The sequence below is a fragment of the Anneissia japonica genome, unplaced genomic scaffold, assembly GCF_011630105.1.
Source record: "Anneissia japonica isolate Jap-2015-1 unplaced genomic scaffold, ASM1163010v1 scaffold199_len4679917_cov187, whole genome shotgun sequence".
Classification (NCBI taxonomy): domain Eukaryota; kingdom Metazoa; phylum Echinodermata; class Crinoidea; order Comatulida; family Comatulidae; genus Anneissia; species Anneissia japonica.
Window position 1 is genome coordinate 1,279,615 of NW_022686322.1, and position 17,331 is coordinate 1,296,945.

Sequence of the window (17,331 nt, forward strand, 5' to 3'; positions counted from 1 at the left end):
TTAGTCGTAGTTAGAACTTCTACTACGTTGTTTGTGAATACAATTTGAAGTTGAAGTTGCAACTAAGACTAAATGAAGTTCTAGTTCGAAGTTCGACTAAAGTTCGTTTTAAGAATACGGGCGTAAATCTCATAAACATATGCCTTTCTAGGCCTTCCCTAGGTGGTCTGGCTTCACTTGTGTTAACCAGTGCCGTAGAGCGAGATTTGTTAGGTTGGCTGTGTACGTTCAGAGATTGGCATAGCAACAAAATATTCACAGATTCAAAACCCGGCTACAGTTTTGAGGTTTTTGCACACCAGATGCAAAAAAAATAGCAGGCCCTCTATTGAAGTAGTGCCTGCTCGGGGACAACTGACTTATAAATGCTTTTAAGAGAAAATGTTTATCTCACAAATGAACAGATGCATAAATGTACTGTTCATATATTTGTTGCATAGACCTTTGACTGGTGATCAATTCAAGGATTTTCATAATAAAGTCTGTAAGTCCGCATATACTGAATTGTTTTGATCTGTTTCTTATTGGAAGTTCACGTCTACATCTTTAAAAACAAGAACACAATTAATGGTGATGTTCTTGTAGCAAAAACACACGATTACAGCGAGAGTTAAAACATACATAAAAATATGTTACAAATGGTTAATTTCCTTTCAGATGGCTGTTCACTGCAAATTGGGAATAGAAATTTTGATGAATTTTTATACATATGACAAACAGGTTGACCTATCTTGAATAAGACATGACTCTGTAGGACCTTTTTAAAACTGATCGCTTTTTATTAATTGCTTATGACATTGTTAGTTCCCCAGAACAGATTTTTATTCAAGGGTTTGTGAGTAGTTTGTGAGTACAAAAACAAACATGATTATATTTTTCAACATGTTGGGAAAACAAAGCATGTTATATGAACCCAGCCCTATACACAAATTCAGTTTACATTTTTTGTTTATTTCATCTTATCACTTTTTTTTTTAAGCATTAATAATCTCTATAGATTTCCTATTTTACATAACAGAGAATTAATAATACTCCAAATAACGAGAGGGAAGCCTCTGTATCTATATTCAGAGTAACATTCGTTCTGTGTTATTTAAACATAATCATTACATGTGTTGGTTACCTTTTTACTTTTCTATGCATAGAACAGGCCCATAGGCAGGATTTTCGATGGGGAGGTGCGTTTTGCAACCGAAGTGGACCTTTTATGATTATGGCACCTCAAAGTGGCCGGAAATAGCCCACTCAGGCAAACTTCCCCCCTTGAATCCACCACTGCGTAATTATAATTTTTCATGTCCTTTACATCTGTAGGCCTACAATCACTGGAACTGATAATTTCCAACAGATTTCGTAGCACATTATTAAAATTCAACGGGTAGAAGAGCGGGCAAAAAAATGTAATGCATACTATAGCATTTCGCGATAATTAGGAACGATTTTAGTGAAATAATAGGTTTTAAAAAGTGGACTTTTTTAAATTTGGTGGTCCAGGGGCAGAGGCCTGGAGGGGGTTTGTCTCAAACATAATTCATAAATATTTCATTTAAATTTTCATTAATTTGGGTGTTTTTGGGACCTGAAAAAGTAACGTTATTATGTCCTATACTTCTGCAGGCCTATAGATAACATTGTTCATATTATATAGATCAATCTGCAATCACCGGAGACGATTAATTTCTTACAAATTTCATACCACATTATTAAAAATCAACGGTTAGATAAGCTGGCGAATATATAATGCAATGCATGCTAAAGCATTTTGTGATAATTAGGAACGATTTTGTGAAATCATAGGTTTTGGAATAATTTGAGGGGTGTGTACGAGCCTGTAGAACGAGCCTGTAGAATCTTAAATTGGCTGGTAATCAATTTTAAGAATTTTTGTGCTGAAAAGTCTGTAAATCATATATCATAATATATATCATTTATTAAAGCTATCTCCTTAGAAGAGTGCCACTTAGAAAGGTCAAGTGGTTAAGGCAGGTACATCGCAACGTACAGCCATAATATCGGCGCTGGTTTGAACGGTGAAACAAGTCTCCTTGGATAAGGAATATATAAACAGTAGGCCCAGTAGGCACATGAGTAAAGAAGATGAGTAGGGGTTATCCTGGTGTACTGGTTCATACAGCCCCTGTTATGGATAGGCAAGAATAGCCAGTACTGGTTTACCAGGTAGTTCAGATGCAAAGGGACAAGAAAGTTACTGTTTGAGACTTCGATATAAAGCGCTATATAAATCCAACTACGTTAACTTATTAAAATATTCTTTAAATTAGCAATTAAATGTTAAATTGTATGTTTGATGTGTTTTCCAAATTTTCCCAGACATTCTGGCATCCCTCCCTATCTACTCACAAACCCCTTTATTTCAATTATTTCCGTCTCTTCCCCTATCAGCTACATAAAACACAAACTAATCGCCAACAATTACTCAATGTACTTCCTAGTCAACAGCAAAACTAAATTACAGGAAACACAAACTCTCTTATTTATTAAACTCTGAGTAAATATTATTCTAATTTTTTTCAACATATTTTTGGATATCATACCTTTCAACAGCAATATATGTCAACCATATTTTCTATGAATAGAGCATGTTGCAGTTAATTAAAATATGGTCGGATCAGATGAGGGAATCTAACTAGCGGCTGTGGCAACGCTCAAATGAACTAAAGTGCCGTAGTTGGCAATGGTTGTCTTGCCACTCTCATTCTTTTTTTGCCCAGGGGCATCTCCCCCTTCCACCCACCAGAAATTTGGTGAGCAAGAAATTGTACTCAAGTAGTTAAATATTTAACCATGTATCACATACATACCATACCATAGCTACTTTCCTCCATTTAAGCTTATTAGGCCAGACTTTATTAATCCCTTGTTTTGCGAATGTAGTCAGAGAAGGGCGGAAAAAAAATAAAAATAAAAGTTTGTTTTCTTATTAATAGCAAATCGATTTTGCCAAAAGCATCTGGCAGAGGAGAAAATAAAAATAAAATGCTATTGATGAATGGATGAAACAGTGTAGTAATGAGATTAATAAATGCTTTAAATTTATATAATTAAGGAAGAAATATTAGGGATTTCAGGGGAACAGAGGACGTAATAAAAATAAATTTAAAAAATGTCTGAAATTTCCAAGCCTTGTGTGGCGTGGGCTATTTTTAATTCAAAATCTCCACTTTTCAGTGGTCAGAGGGTTTCTTAAACAAGGTATAAAAAAAGTCTTGCGTTATCATGGTAAATAAAAATTTGCTAACACCATCAAGAATAACTGAGTAAAAATAATCCTTGTAGCTTTTCCCCTTTGAGAAAGAGACTATACATTTTAAAACTGGTCTTTAGATGCTGTCTGTTTCTACTACTCAGTGAAACACTTTAGATTTCACTTATAAGACAGCATAATTTATATACAGTAGCCTTTCAAGTAAAGATTTGTTTTTTCCATTTTTTTTTCTATATTTTATGTGTAATAAAAAAACTATGATTGATGTCATTCATAATAATCATCAAGGATATTATGAATAATGACATGTGCCCTAAAGGAAATAGCATTTTCATGCTAGGCTAGCTATTACTTCAATTGTTTTGTAAAGCCGTGCGTAATATCACTATCCTTGTGTTTGGAAACATTAACAAGAAAACATTAATTGTTGCATATGATTTCATATTGACATAGTAATATCAAAGTCAATAAAGTTTAAATTTTAATGTGCAAAATGCTCATTTCCAGTGGGGTCCTTCTAGTGGTAATTGGGCAATACACCGGGAGACAATCCCTTACTCTTTTCCGGAGAGTGTACTGCGATGTTTAACATGCACATGGGCCATAAATGTACACGGGAATAACGGCTTAAACATCTCATCCGAAAGACTGTGCGTTATTTTAACTTGTATGTCAGCCCTCCAGCTGAAACACTAGGAGAGACAGTGATGGGAATTGAACCGGGGACCTAGAGATCTCCACGGTTCAACGCACGCACAGTGGCTACCACCAGATTAGCCGACTGAGCTAAGCTGCTCTCTGTTAAAGTGCAAAATTCTCAACTTCGATTAAGTAAATTTAGGTGTTGGTGCACAGCACTTAAGCTTACAGTACTTAAAATATCATTCACATCTAACAGCTAATTACATGATAGAAAAATTCTTTATCAGCGTCTCAGGAAGCAGAGTTGTTTATAGTCACAAAAAGAAAGTTAGGACGGGGGCTTGTTGACCCTGCAGATTTACAGCACTATAGCCAATGAAGTCACCTCTGAATTTACACAGATAATGTGTATTTTTATTACTTACCTCCCCTCCACAGGAATAACAATATGGACACAGAGAAGGTTCAAGTTCACACATTTTAAATATCACGCTATCTGTTAGATTTAATTGGCTTAACTTGGCATTGAGAATCACTCCTACTGTATGTAACCAACAGTAACAGATACTCAATGAGTCACAACACAATGTCAATTCAACCGTTATTTTCAAGAATAAATTTAAAAAAATTACTCTATAAAGGTTCTTATACAGGTATATAAAGTAATTTATTTACTTTAGGAAGCACAATTATATTAACAAATAAACCAAACTGGAATCAGAAACTCACCTTGCATTGCTAGGGTGATAATGAGATGCATGAAACTGTTTGAGCTGCTGCCAGGTGAGGTCAGGTATACAGCTGGGGTCACCACCACTGTTGTGAGAATATGTATGGCTCGGGAACAATTTGTTCTGACAATGTGTTGCAAACAAGGAATCAGCGCTAGCCTAGGGTTTGAGATGATAATCACAGTTATGATCTTTACAGCTGATAAATTGCCAGGATATCATTCATACACTTTTATACCATCAGTTATGGCCCCTTCACACTGTACTAGTTCGAAGAACGTTCTTGCCCGTCCTGAAAATTTCATGACACAGGATGAGGACAGGTTGAAACGTGCAATTTTGGCTTTTACTACGACACAACACAGTTTGAAGAAAGTGCATTACGATTACAGACGGTCTGTACAACGTTCGAACAACGTTTAGAACAGGAAGACATTACGTTCAATGTCGTTGGCACTTCTTTCTTAAGTTCCAACCTGTCCTCAACCCATTTAACCCCTACGACATGTCCGTTCAAAACAGTTCCTGCTCAGTCTTGCCCGTTTGCACTGGGTTCTCAGGCAGTCTTTAACACATTCAGAACGGAGATCTGGATCATGTTACAGCCCGATCTGCTATAATACAAAACCTCTCTAGCCCGTTCTCATTTTTCTGTCTGAGAATAGGCAGGACGGGGTGGAACCTAACAACATCGGTGTTGGATCGTACTCCTATTTCCCCCGTTCGCTCCATGTTCGCAGTAAGGCAAGCTCACTTGAAATACGACCTTACCCGGTCCTATATTTGAAAGGGTAGAATGGGATTGAATTTTAAACATGGTCGACGTTCTGGACCATTTCTGTCCTTGCCCATTCATACTAAGATTGTATTCGGTGTCTACTATGTCCATTCCGTTCATATTCAGTTCGTCCCCGTTCTCCAGAACGTAGTGCTAACTAGGTCAGCGTGAAGGGGTATTATAGCGATACTAAAAATATGCTCACCATGGCTCCTTTCATTTCATTATAGACAACACCTTTGAAAATGATTGGTGAGGTTGGATCTTGGTTGTCCTCATTTTCCAGCCTCCATCCCTCCTGCCTTTCAACAACAAACATCAATATCAATATTTATTCATTCATATTCACTGCACTTAAAACAATGAGGAAAAATATTCTTTTCAATTTGCATATATACCATTAAATTACCTGGTAATTAAACTATCTGTGATATGCTAAAACCAAAAACTCTACAAATGAAATTTAATATTTTAATTGCTTATTTTTTTTTTCTCAATTAAAAAGGTTGGATTGGTTTTTCACCAAGGATAACCCAAGAAAGTGCAAAGAATACCTATTTTCAGTGGGGGTAGTACACTGACAGACAATCCCCTATAGATACATAAATAGACCCTTAAATTAGCTATTCATTGTAAACCTATTTGGTCTGATCACTGAAGTTTTAATAATGTATTTGAACAACAAAATATTTTTGATGATTTTCAATACCAACTGAAAACTGAATTTCTTCACATTTGAAGTAATACTTTTACATGAGCACTTCAATGTTTTAATTAAATTTGTCAGGATTTGTTCAAATGCAACACTACTGTAACTTAAGCTCGAAAATATGCATTTGAATTTCTGTGCTTCTCTTTACCGGAAATCTTGTTCTTGTAATTTCGGAAAGAAAGTTGCATCAAGATAGACTGACATTAAATTAGAGAAATCTGTTGAATTCTGTGTTGAAAATGGGTACACTGTGTAGTCGCTGCCTGAAACAAATACAGATGATGGGAAGTTATTATTATTGAAAGAATAAATGGATGAAATAAGAGAATTAAGGGATAATTACATTTTATTAGTGTTTTATCTGTGGTTGGTACAAAAAAGATGAAGAAAAAGAAAAGTTTTTCTGTAAGGAAAAGGGTTTAGTGATTAATTCCACTCCTGATAATAACAGACCTTTCTTTTTTTGAACCGTATTTTATAGAGGGTGTTCCTTTGAGCGTATCCTAGAAGGTCGGCTGATATTTAGGGGCTCTCTTAAACGAATGAAATAATGTGCTGTTTCTATAAGTGAGTCTCTTTATGAGGCTTAGTGAGTGGAGTTGTATTTAGCTGTGAGAAAAAGTCCTGTTGTCACATGGATTGGAAGGCAAGCATCTTGACCACTAAGCTATTTAAATCCACTCTACTTGTATTTGTTATAGTTTTGTGATGACTGTATGCTGCTCATAGTATCATAAACCAAATTAAATATTTATGAATGAGAGAATTCATGAAATAATGATTAATCCTAAATTTTATATATGATTGAACAAATAAATGACTGGGGGGGGGGGAAAATAATCTGATGAAAAATCAATCAAAGGGAGACTAATACAGTGTTAATGTACAAATACATCAATCAATCAAGTTATTACCTCAATCAAGTTATTACCTGTGAAAGCATTCATAAAAGTGGATAAGGAACGATTCAACATTTTGAAAAATGGATCTCTGCATGGGTATTTCTGAGACCCACATAGTGCTGAATGCTCCAAGATGTGCGACACACCAGTACTGTCCATCGGTGTGGTACGAAAAGCAACACTGAAAATCAATAACACAATCATACGGATACAAAACCAAAAACTAAATCTCAATGAGGTTTAGGGAGTGGAGTTGTTTTGGACACGAAAAAAAATTGATTGTCAACAGCGAATATATCACTGTCCTACTTGTAGATGACAATCCCTTTCACAAGACAAAACATACGGATTACAAAACCAAAAACTAAATCTCAATATGAGATCCTACAACACTGACAGGAATTGAAAGGCAAACATCTTAACCACCAAGCTATTCAACTCCACTCTATATGAACTTTTTTGTATACAGTACTTCCTTGAGTACCTAAAGCCAGGCTAGTATTTCAACTCCACTCATTCTCCTGAGGTAGTGGGTTCAGACTCTGAATAGGTCAAAATATCTATAATATATTTAATTATTATTAATGCTTACTTACTTGTCTTCCCAGCCATTTTCTTTCATTGAAAACATATGGCCGTCATTGACTGATTTGCATCAGTTGACATAACATTGCCAGGTACGACCATGAGAGAGATCTTACTTTCAAGAAGTATTTAATTATTTAATTAAACAGTGTCCTTGATACTATGCTGTCATTGCGCTATCACTAATCAATATAAATAATACATATATTATCATTTTATTGAAATGCATTCAAATTATGTACTATTTACCATAGCTAATGTATAAACAAAAAAGAATATTAGTATCTATAGTTAACAATGGATCTTTTTGAGAAGATATACAACATACTGTACCTGAAGACATTATTAGAATCTTCTCGAGCCACATGTAGATACTGGGCACCTGTTGCATCATGGGATAATTTCACAGCTGATAAATAAAGTTCAGGAACATTAACAATCTGTGAAATGTATTAGACAAAATAAATGTATTATTATGTGACAAAAATAATGACAATATGATTAAATGGCTGATGATGGTAAATGAATAAGATGCATTAATTATGACAATGAGGGTGAAGACAAGGTCGATCAGGGGTGATTCCCAATCCAGTAACTAAAGGAGGGGAGCTGGGGGCCACAGGAACACTCACATTTTGTCTATATGGACTATTAGAGACTATTCGTACCATTTGCAGTTTATTGTTTTTTGTTCAGTGTTAGTTTTCTCAATTATCATTTTTTCCTCCTAAAAACATTGCACTGCAAAGGCACAAAAATTTGTGACCGTTTAAAAGATAGGCCAACCCATCCCTGATGACAATGATGAGGATAAGGCGGATGATGATCATGATGTGGTTAATAATAATGAGGATGACGAGATTAAGCTTGCATACAATGACGATGAAGCAGTTGATGATGACAAGAATGATGATGATGTGGTTTATATGATCAGGTGGTGAGAATGATGTCAGTGAGGAGGATGATAATGTATGGATAAAAATTACATTGTTGTATGACTAGATGATTGTCTATAATCTATAAAAAGTGCTCATTATGGGTTTCTTACTTTTTCAACAGTAAAGCCATGTATACATTCTCCAGGCTTGTATGACTCAACCCTCTGTAATGCAGACACTGAGGCACAGTGCCTAGCTTGCACATTACACCTGTGAGATTGCCTAGAATAAAAGAGTAGCATTAATATAATACTAAAAAATAGGCCTACTGTACAACCATGGAGGAATTAGTTTATACAACCATTCTTATATTCTCATCTCATGAAGAAATGCTTAATTAATAATAATAATAATAATAATAATATGGAGCACAAATTATACAGCATGGCCTACTAAAGCTACATAGTGACAAAATGGTTAGGTATAACACCAAGATGGTCCTGTTGATTTTAGGCCTTGTTTATACTCAGCAAATTTAGCCACCTTGCAGTGGCAGTAGCAGGTAGGCCCTAGGCCTAGTAGTACAGGGAAGAATGCACAGCTAGGCCTAGCCGGTAACCACCACCGACTCCTGCCCCACTGACCTGATATAAGTAGGCCTACTACTAGGCCTAGCGCCAGCACCACGTCAATCATGCCTAAGAAAAAAATTGCATAACAAGAAAGCTATAAACAATCAGACATATCTTCACCTTAATTTGCTTAAGAAATTGTATCTTTTGCTTAAATATCTGGCATTACAAATGCATTTTCTAATAGCAGAACCGTTTTTAGATGGTGAGAACATTTTTCTCCTACACTGGTGCACACATGTTTTGATGTGCGCCCTCTCACGACTTAAACTTTTATAAATTAATTGTCCTGTACCGTATAAAAAACAGACAATTTCATTTCTAGGATAATATTGGAAATGGAATACGCATTATGAATAATATGATGTGTATGTCAATTATTATTTTATGCACCTCGCGGCATTACCTTTCTCTAACGATCCATTTATAAGTCGTCTGCATTTACAAATCTCTAGGGCAATATATTTTTAACTACCCTTTGTCTTGTTATAGGTTGCAAATTAAAGATGCAAAGTAATATAATAGAACTTTCCAAAAATAACTATTCTTCAAATTTGTAATGGCATGAGACTCAGTGACTATAGGCTGTATTTGATAATCGAAAAATCACTATAATCAAACATATTAGCATTGTTTTTTTTTTCATATATATTGTTCTCATCATGAACATTAAGATTAAACCAATATTTAGCATAGACGTAGTTAGTAGATTTATGAAATATTCATTTGTCATCAACATTTAATTTTATATTGATGTAGGGCCTATGTGTCGGAAATTGTATCTTTATAGGAATGTGTTTATAATGTAATGCGTAGGAAAACTTTGCTAGTTATAGAGGGCTCATAATTCAGTTGGTAAGCATATGGTGTCTCATTATAGGTGTCTTTTAGGAGATCCCGTCCTTTAATAAAATAGCATCACTATTTTTTGTAATCGTAATGGAAAATTAGTGTTACGTATCTAAATAATTGTTAATTTTCTTCATTTGCGTATACACTTCTTAAATTGACATCACGCGAACTGGTCTGAAGAATTGCTTGAGTTTAGTAATTATCTTGTTTCCGCAAAGGTACGCGAATTGTCCTCAACAATCCTTAAATCACGACCACCAACAATACGAACATAATAGCGTTAATTTTTCTTATTTAAATTCATTTACTAGAACTCTGCCTGGGTACGGTAATAAAGCTGCTTCTCCCTCTATCAGGCCTAAGTTCGAATTTTCATCAGAGCATGCCTAATTATGGCGATTGGCGTTCTAAAGGCGGTAAGAGTAATTGATGACAGTAATGATCTCCTTAGGCCTAATTAACAAAATATCATATTAATTATGATACATGACAATGGTAATGTTACTGCAATTTCTCTAACTAACCTAAATGAACCCAGTCTTGAACTTAATCCAATTTCAATTAGGATGAACCTACGCTCAATAGGCCCTAATATAATTATTTTAAATTTGTATTGAACATGTACCGTACACGGACCTAGGTTGATTCCATACTCTAATTCGATGTAAAGTAGGCTTATGTGTTGTATCTTAGGATTATAGCATACCAGCAACGTAATACGTCAAAACGGCTTCAACAAAACGCACTTTAAATTTAGCGGTACTTCATGCATTCATTCATTTATTTTATTTTATTTAGACACGATATCATTTCAACAAAAAGGTTGTTTTACAAATGGTCGTGTATACCCAAAAGACAAATATAATATAATGTATAATAGAATTAAATAAGTATAATAATAATAATAGAATAATAATTAAATATATGAATAACATTACAATTTGTATTTAAAAATCGAAAGAGAAGGCGAATATCTAATCTCAAATGGGACACAATTCCATTGATGCGAACCCATATACACTATGCTACGTTTCTTGAAATTACTGTTAGGTTTAGGAATATAGAGTTTAAGGCAATCAAAATGTCGCAAACTGTAAGCACTTTGTTTTTCAAATTTAAAAAGATAGTAGTAGTTTGACAGATTTATACATAAAAATTGACACTTTTCTGGATCTACCGAGATACAGACTTTGCCAGCTCAGACTGTCTAACACTGTTGCAGCTGGTTCATCCCATTTGCTACCGAGGATAACACGTCCCGCCCTATTTTGAAATCTTCGACGTTTTGCAGCCAAAGTATCACTACAGTTGCCCCAAATTTCGCAACAATACTCAAAATGAGACAAGATGATGGAATTATATAAGGTAATTAAACAATCATTAGGGACAAAACATTTAACTCTTTTAAGGCACCAATACCCTTAGAAATTTTAGAGCAAACTAAATCAATTTGTTTTTCCCATGTCTGTCAATTATAATCCCTAAATATTTGCATGATTCGACTTGTTTAATGTGCTCACTTCCAATTTTAATGTTAACTACCCAATTAGCATTACTTCACATTCCTACGTATTTAAGGTGATTTTATTTTGCTTAAGCCAGTTATTTACGTTAGCAAGATCAATATTTAACATTTCACTAAATAATTAACTAATAAAATATTGCGGTATCGTCCGCAAACATGTTAACACTACAGGACAACACACAATTTGAAAAATCGTTAGCAAAAATCGTAAAAAGAATAGGGCCGAGTATGGACCTTTGAGGGACACCATAATTTACGTTAAAAATCTCAGATCTGGCCTCTTCAACAACCGTAAACTGTTTTCTATTTGAAAGATAAGATTTGAACCACTGCAATGACATTATCCAACCCAAGTTTATCTTAAAATGTGTATCTGACATATTTATAAAACAAAATTCCAATTTAAATTTTATTATTTGCTTATTATTTTTATTATTATAGGCTAAATGAGCTTCATCCGTGATTGGACAACATAGAGCACGTGCCTGTGTGCGCTCGATAACGTGCGCCGTAAACGTCCAAGTTTTATTTCTTTTACATTAATCTGATTGATAACTACATCGATAACGGCGCACTAGAATGATCTTATCCATATTTTAAACAGGTATCTTGCTGTTGTTAAAAACAGTCAATCTTAGAACACGGGGACATCATAATACAGCCACCTAATATAAACTATATTAATTGTACAAAAGTAAAAAGCGGAGACGTTAAGTTATCATAATTAATGAAAACATTAAGTTCAGTGTCAGGAACCCAGCTCACCAGGTTCAACGGACAACACAAACGCATGGATCTTACGATAAAAGTAAAAACAAAGCTCGAAATGTTTTGCATTAATGACGAATTATGCCTCTTTTCGATAAAGTTAAAACAATCTTTCAGATAAAAATGGACTGATTTTGCTTTTGACATACGTAATACTCGTTAAGAGACAGACAAGCGTTATGCCATGTATGTGGATATCATTGCGGGAAGGAGGAAATAATTGCCATGCAAATAGGTTATAGCTATTGTATTTATAATTCGATCCAAAAACAATGTGAATGAGTTTTATTACGTTGCTTTTAGTGGAAGACGTTGCCTTAAAATTACGTTCAAATAATTTTATGCCGGATTTTTTTTAATTGTTTTTCTCGTTCGAGCGGAATATACATTTAGGCCTATATAAGTAATATATTAATAATATAAGATTATTAAGTATTTTATATAAGTTTATACCTGTTTATATATACAATATTCCATCGTAAATATATATATAGGCCTACATAATCTTATATATCTTAGATAGGCCTATTATATAATATACCGTATATATTAATATATGCATTTATATACACATAATATAAATTACACTATAAACATATATACTATAGATATATATAATATGTATATAAATATATATAATGCTATCGTATATAATGTCTAAGATGTATAGCAATATATATATATATTAATATATTAAACATATTACCTTTCCTTATATAAGCCTTATATATTCTATACATGTATATTCTTCTTTATATTCGTTGGTTGACTGCGCCAATTTATTTTGTGCTGCAACTAATGTAAAAGTGAAATGTCACATACATCTTATCATAGGCATATACACAGTATATTGTATTCAAAACGCTAAAAACCGGCTATATACATAGAATACAGGGATATGATGTACGATACAGAAAGGACATATATTTCCACAATTGTGATATAGTTACATATATAAAGGCTATACAAATATATTCTAAAGCATATAGGCACTATTATATTATATTATTGATTATTATAATTACTATTATTATAGAAATTAATTATCGTGAAGTTTCGCTTTACTTTTCGGATTTGTTTAAGTATTTTTTATTTGTTATTCATTGTTTTACCATCGACGAGCTTTAATATACTTAAGTTAAGATTTGGTCAACATTGTTGTAAGTACAGTTTATTATGAACCAAACTTTGCTGAATATGCCTATAAAAACACAAACGGCATTATTACTTTTAATTACGGTATATTTATAATACACTTCACCAAAAAATGGGATTGAAAAAATATTAATTAATCTGTACTAAAAAAAATTAATTAATTCCTTTTGGCATGAACACAATAGAAATCTATTTATATCACAAATAAGCCAACAATTATATTTATTTAAAAATAACTTGTCAATGTAGGTCAGACAATTTGCTTACTGGATAATTCCCTTATTCTAACTGCGGTTTTTAAGTTATTTGTCACAATTCCGCCACTGGGACATACCGTGCACGGGCCCACAGATTCTGGCAACGTTATCCAACACAACTTTCGAATTAATAAAGTTAGGTCAACTCGGGTAAAATCAGTAGCACAGCACTGCTAATTATGAAGAGTTATTTTGAAGCACTAACACATACAGTAAACAGGAACTAGACCTATCACATCCTCGCGCGGATTTCTCCAATTACATGATCGTTCCACTAATATTCTTCCGCGGTTTTCTCGACAGATAAGTATATAAAAGGCGGTTGCTTACCAGACCAGTCAGATTAGACTTGATAGCTTGACGAACGAGTAGAATTCACACGCAGAATATTTTACCAACTGGTTATCTCTTTGAAGAAATAATAGTAATTAGGCCTATAATGGCATCGTTTATTGCGACGACCGCCGTTTTCATATCTGTAATGACTTTTGTATTACAGTTAGTAAGCAGCATTCCAATTGAAGTAAATGGTGGCGGAGATGGAGAGGAATACACACAACTTTTTGGTGAAATCACAACGCACGACACATTCCAGAGGGGTAAACGAGCAATGAAAGTCGTAAGTATTTATTTTTTTCAGTACTGATTTTTTTTATTGCACTTCAAATCGAAATATACAATGGTGTCTTGATTTATAGCCAGTCTTAAAGTCACTTGAAACAATATTAGGACTATTGGTTTACCAACGGCAAATTTGTTTTTATGTGAAGTCTTAAATAACACATAGGTGAAACACTACGGTTTTAACAATGGTAATGTTAATTGCTATTTAATACCGGTATTAATTGTAATTAATTAACCCAGCTGGCTTACGGTACCTATAGAAAATATTTATGTTTTGCCTGTATGCATTATTACACAACACCTATATAGCTGGTCTAATAATTTACTTTTGTGCATTAATTATTGTATATATTAAGCTTTTTTGTTTTTGTTTTTCAGAGTAGTAGTCGTTCGTGTTCATCGAATGCAGATTGTCGTAGAGACCAGTGTTGTGCATTTGACTTCGGCCGGAAGGTGTGTAAAGCTTCGCAACGTGTACGGAATTTGGGAGAAACCTGTTCTTTTGTAGACATACACAAATATTTGGATTTACACGACTTGACAAGGTCTTTTACACGATGCCCTATGATTTGTAAGGAAGGACTTAGATGCTGGCGAACACATGAGCGTTATAGTAAATCGAACACTAGGAAATCAGTGTGCAGGAGATAGAAGGAATCGACGGGTATCCTTACAGTACTGTAAGGTCTATCGACGAAACTAGATTCCCTTCAGCCACCGAACTTAAAATTGAGTGCGAGGGTTTATTCACTATCAAAAGAACCACGATCCGCAAGTGTACTCAAAAGTTTGATGGCTATGGTATCATGTCAAGGGAACCCAGTCCAGACCGTCCTTCAACTGCTGCAGCTGATGAAACCCCGCGCTTTAACGTAGCCAAGTGATCCTCTTTTTAGCAGACAACACAGAATTGTTGACTTTTGCAGGCTTCCGTTTTTATTCAGCGTCAGTTTCACACGAAACCAAAATATCGAGACGGTATTATGTTGACATTTAGTTCTCCAAAAAATGTGAACCAAACAGCTCTTTATGCAAAACATTATGTTAACACGAATACTGAAGACCTGTGTATGCATATTTCTGTTATCGCATTGTTTTAAAGTTAAAAAACCAGTTAACTTTGATTTAATTATGTGAACCTTATAGATCCGCAGCACTCGTTCACGTCTAACTATAATAAATCAAATATAATTAACAAATTGGCCATAAGCCTGCTTTATCACAAAGTTATAAAGCTTCGTTCACACTCTAGCTAAAGAGTTGAAGCAAACACAACCAACTGCTACTCTAGCTAACTTTGCTTGTGTCTGCATCAACGTGTATCTGAACTGCTCTAACATGAAACCTGCCTTAGCCCTACTTCACACTAGTGTGAACGTAGCATAAATTGTCAGTGCGCCTAGCACTACGCCCATCATCACGCGCAACGCACTAACGAGTCACTTTGCGATGTCATTGATAATATTTCATTATTTAATGAAGAATTTTTTGGTCAATTTGCTTATGCCTAAGTTAATGTTTTAATGCCAGACAATACATCTTGCATTGTAATATCATTGGCGTGTTAACTATGGTTACATAGGTTGTTTAGTCGGTTCCAAGAACCATTTTTTGTAGACATAATAAATACTGCACAATGCTAAGAGATTATTTTCGTTAATACAATGAAAAGTTGACACATGTAAAAAGCAAATGTGTATAACGAGTACAAATTAGTACAATTTCAAAATACTTAGTGCTGTGATGCAGATTATTTTGAATCGTATGCTCGAGCTAGTAACAATATTTAATTTCAAATATGTACTGTATCACCAATCTTACGCATAAATTAAACTTGTAACAGCATTCGTCAAACCATGGGGGAACTCCATGGTCTAACGTGTGGACCGTGTATTACGTTTTAAACGTACACGATAACAAATCTATAACTATTTACCCATTTGTGTAGCTTCTGTTTGAATAATAACTCTTCTTGATAACTTGAATGCTTTAAGTACAAAAATGTTATTCGCCTAAATCGAAGAGGAGTTAAGTTTAACCTATGTTTCCTCTCTTTAAACTTAAATGTGGAACGTTTAATTGTAATGTGGACCTAAGTGTGTTTAGTTGGTATTCGCAACTAGTAATGTATTTATGGTAAATTATTTATTTAAATCGATGTATATACCAAATGTTATTTATTAATAAAATTGATTACCTGACTGAAATTTCGATCGTGTTCTCTATAATTGTGTGTAACTCGTGTATGACAAAAATATTATGTGTGCGCATGTCAATATGTTTTGAAGATTAGCGGGTTGTGTCTGTGCATCTAAGTGTGGGTGTGATTGTGTAGCTTTATTGTATGGACTAGGATGAAGGTAGTTGATTTTGCCATATGCCATTCATTTGTTCATGGTATAAAAGAGCATAATAAAGACGGTAAAGAAAGAAAAACACCGTAGGCTATACTGTACCAACAAGCAGACGATATAGGCCTAATCAAATTCCAATAAAAAGAAAATACAAACACGACAAATCAGCAAACGACGACAAATCAGCAAATGGGAAGGGAGCAGTTTCAGTAAATTGGTTTGCGTGACTTCTGCTTTACCGTTTTAAGGACTAAAGTCATGATATAACAGTATCATCATTAACGTTCGAATTGTTGGTGGATGTGTTGCATCATTCTAATATCATACAAGTCTTCCTATATAATTATTCTATAAGATCACTTGTCAACAAGACAGGATCTTCGAATAGATACTTAAACAAAAAAAAAAACAAAAAAAAAAACAAAAAAAAAACAAAAACAAATGCATATACGCCCCCTTCTTATATCATATTTATCTCTGTTTTGTCACGCTTACAGGGCTAGTGCTGCCTACACATGCGCAAGAGTGTGAATCTTTAATGGCTTTAATAGGATTTGAATTCGCAAGAAAGCCTCAATGACCTAATTGTCTGGGCGTCTGCATAGACAGCAGTGCATGTCCCGGGTGTTCGAATTGCAGTTTACTCTTCTTTAACGCTCAAAATCTACATACAGTAATTATTATATTATTACCGCAAGGCTGTTAGAGTT

General features: G+C 34.3%; 2 protein-coding genes across 4 annotated transcripts in view; one reads left to right on the forward strand and one right to left on the reverse strand.

Moving 5' to 3' along the window:
• LOC117115179 (presequence protease, mitochondrial-like) overlaps positions 1 to 9,333 on the reverse strand; it is a 57,026-nt gene extending 47,693 nt beyond the window's left edge. Inside the window, exons 1-7 of the mRNA XM_033258889.1 lie at positions 9,207 to 9,333; positions 8,625 to 8,736; positions 7,910 to 8,016; positions 7,021 to 7,172; positions 6,238 to 6,352; positions 5,583 to 5,679; positions 4,598 to 4,758 (exon numbers count right to left, since the gene is read on the reverse strand). Of these exons, the coding sequence (XP_033114780.1) occupies positions 4,598 to 4,758; positions 5,583 to 5,679; positions 6,238 to 6,352; positions 7,021 to 7,172; positions 7,910 to 8,016; positions 8,625 to 8,736; positions 9,207 to 9,301 (839 nt within the window). The 5' untranslated portion in view covers positions 9,302 to 9,333. The remainder of the gene's footprint in view (positions 1 to 4,597; positions 4,759 to 5,582; positions 5,680 to 6,237; positions 6,353 to 7,020; positions 7,173 to 7,909; positions 8,017 to 8,624; positions 8,737 to 9,206) is intronic.
• A 924-nt stretch (positions 9,334 to 10,257) lies between these two features.
• On the forward strand, positions 10,258 to 16,474 carry LOC117115200. Of its 3 annotated transcripts, none has more exons than XM_033258909.1 (3): positions 10,258 to 10,354; positions 14,143 to 14,262; positions 14,646 to 16,474. In XM_033258909.1, the coding sequence occupies exons 1-3, from the start codon at positions 10,331 to 10,333 to the stop codon at positions 14,916 to 14,918; spliced, it is 417 nt and encodes a 138-aa protein (XP_033114800.1). In that variant the 5' UTR covers positions 10,258 to 10,330; the 3' UTR covers positions 14,919 to 16,474. The 3 variants fall into 3 exon arrangements, with proteins under 3 accessions (XP_033114800.1, XP_033114806.1, XP_033114792.1); XM_033258915.1 differs by lacking the exon at positions 10,258 to 10,354 and adding an exon at positions 11,271 to 11,303; XM_033258901.1 differs by lacking the exon at positions 10,258 to 10,354 and having other exon boundaries at positions 14,005 to 14,262.
• The last annotated feature ends 857 nt before the right edge of the window (positions 16,475 to 17,331 follow it).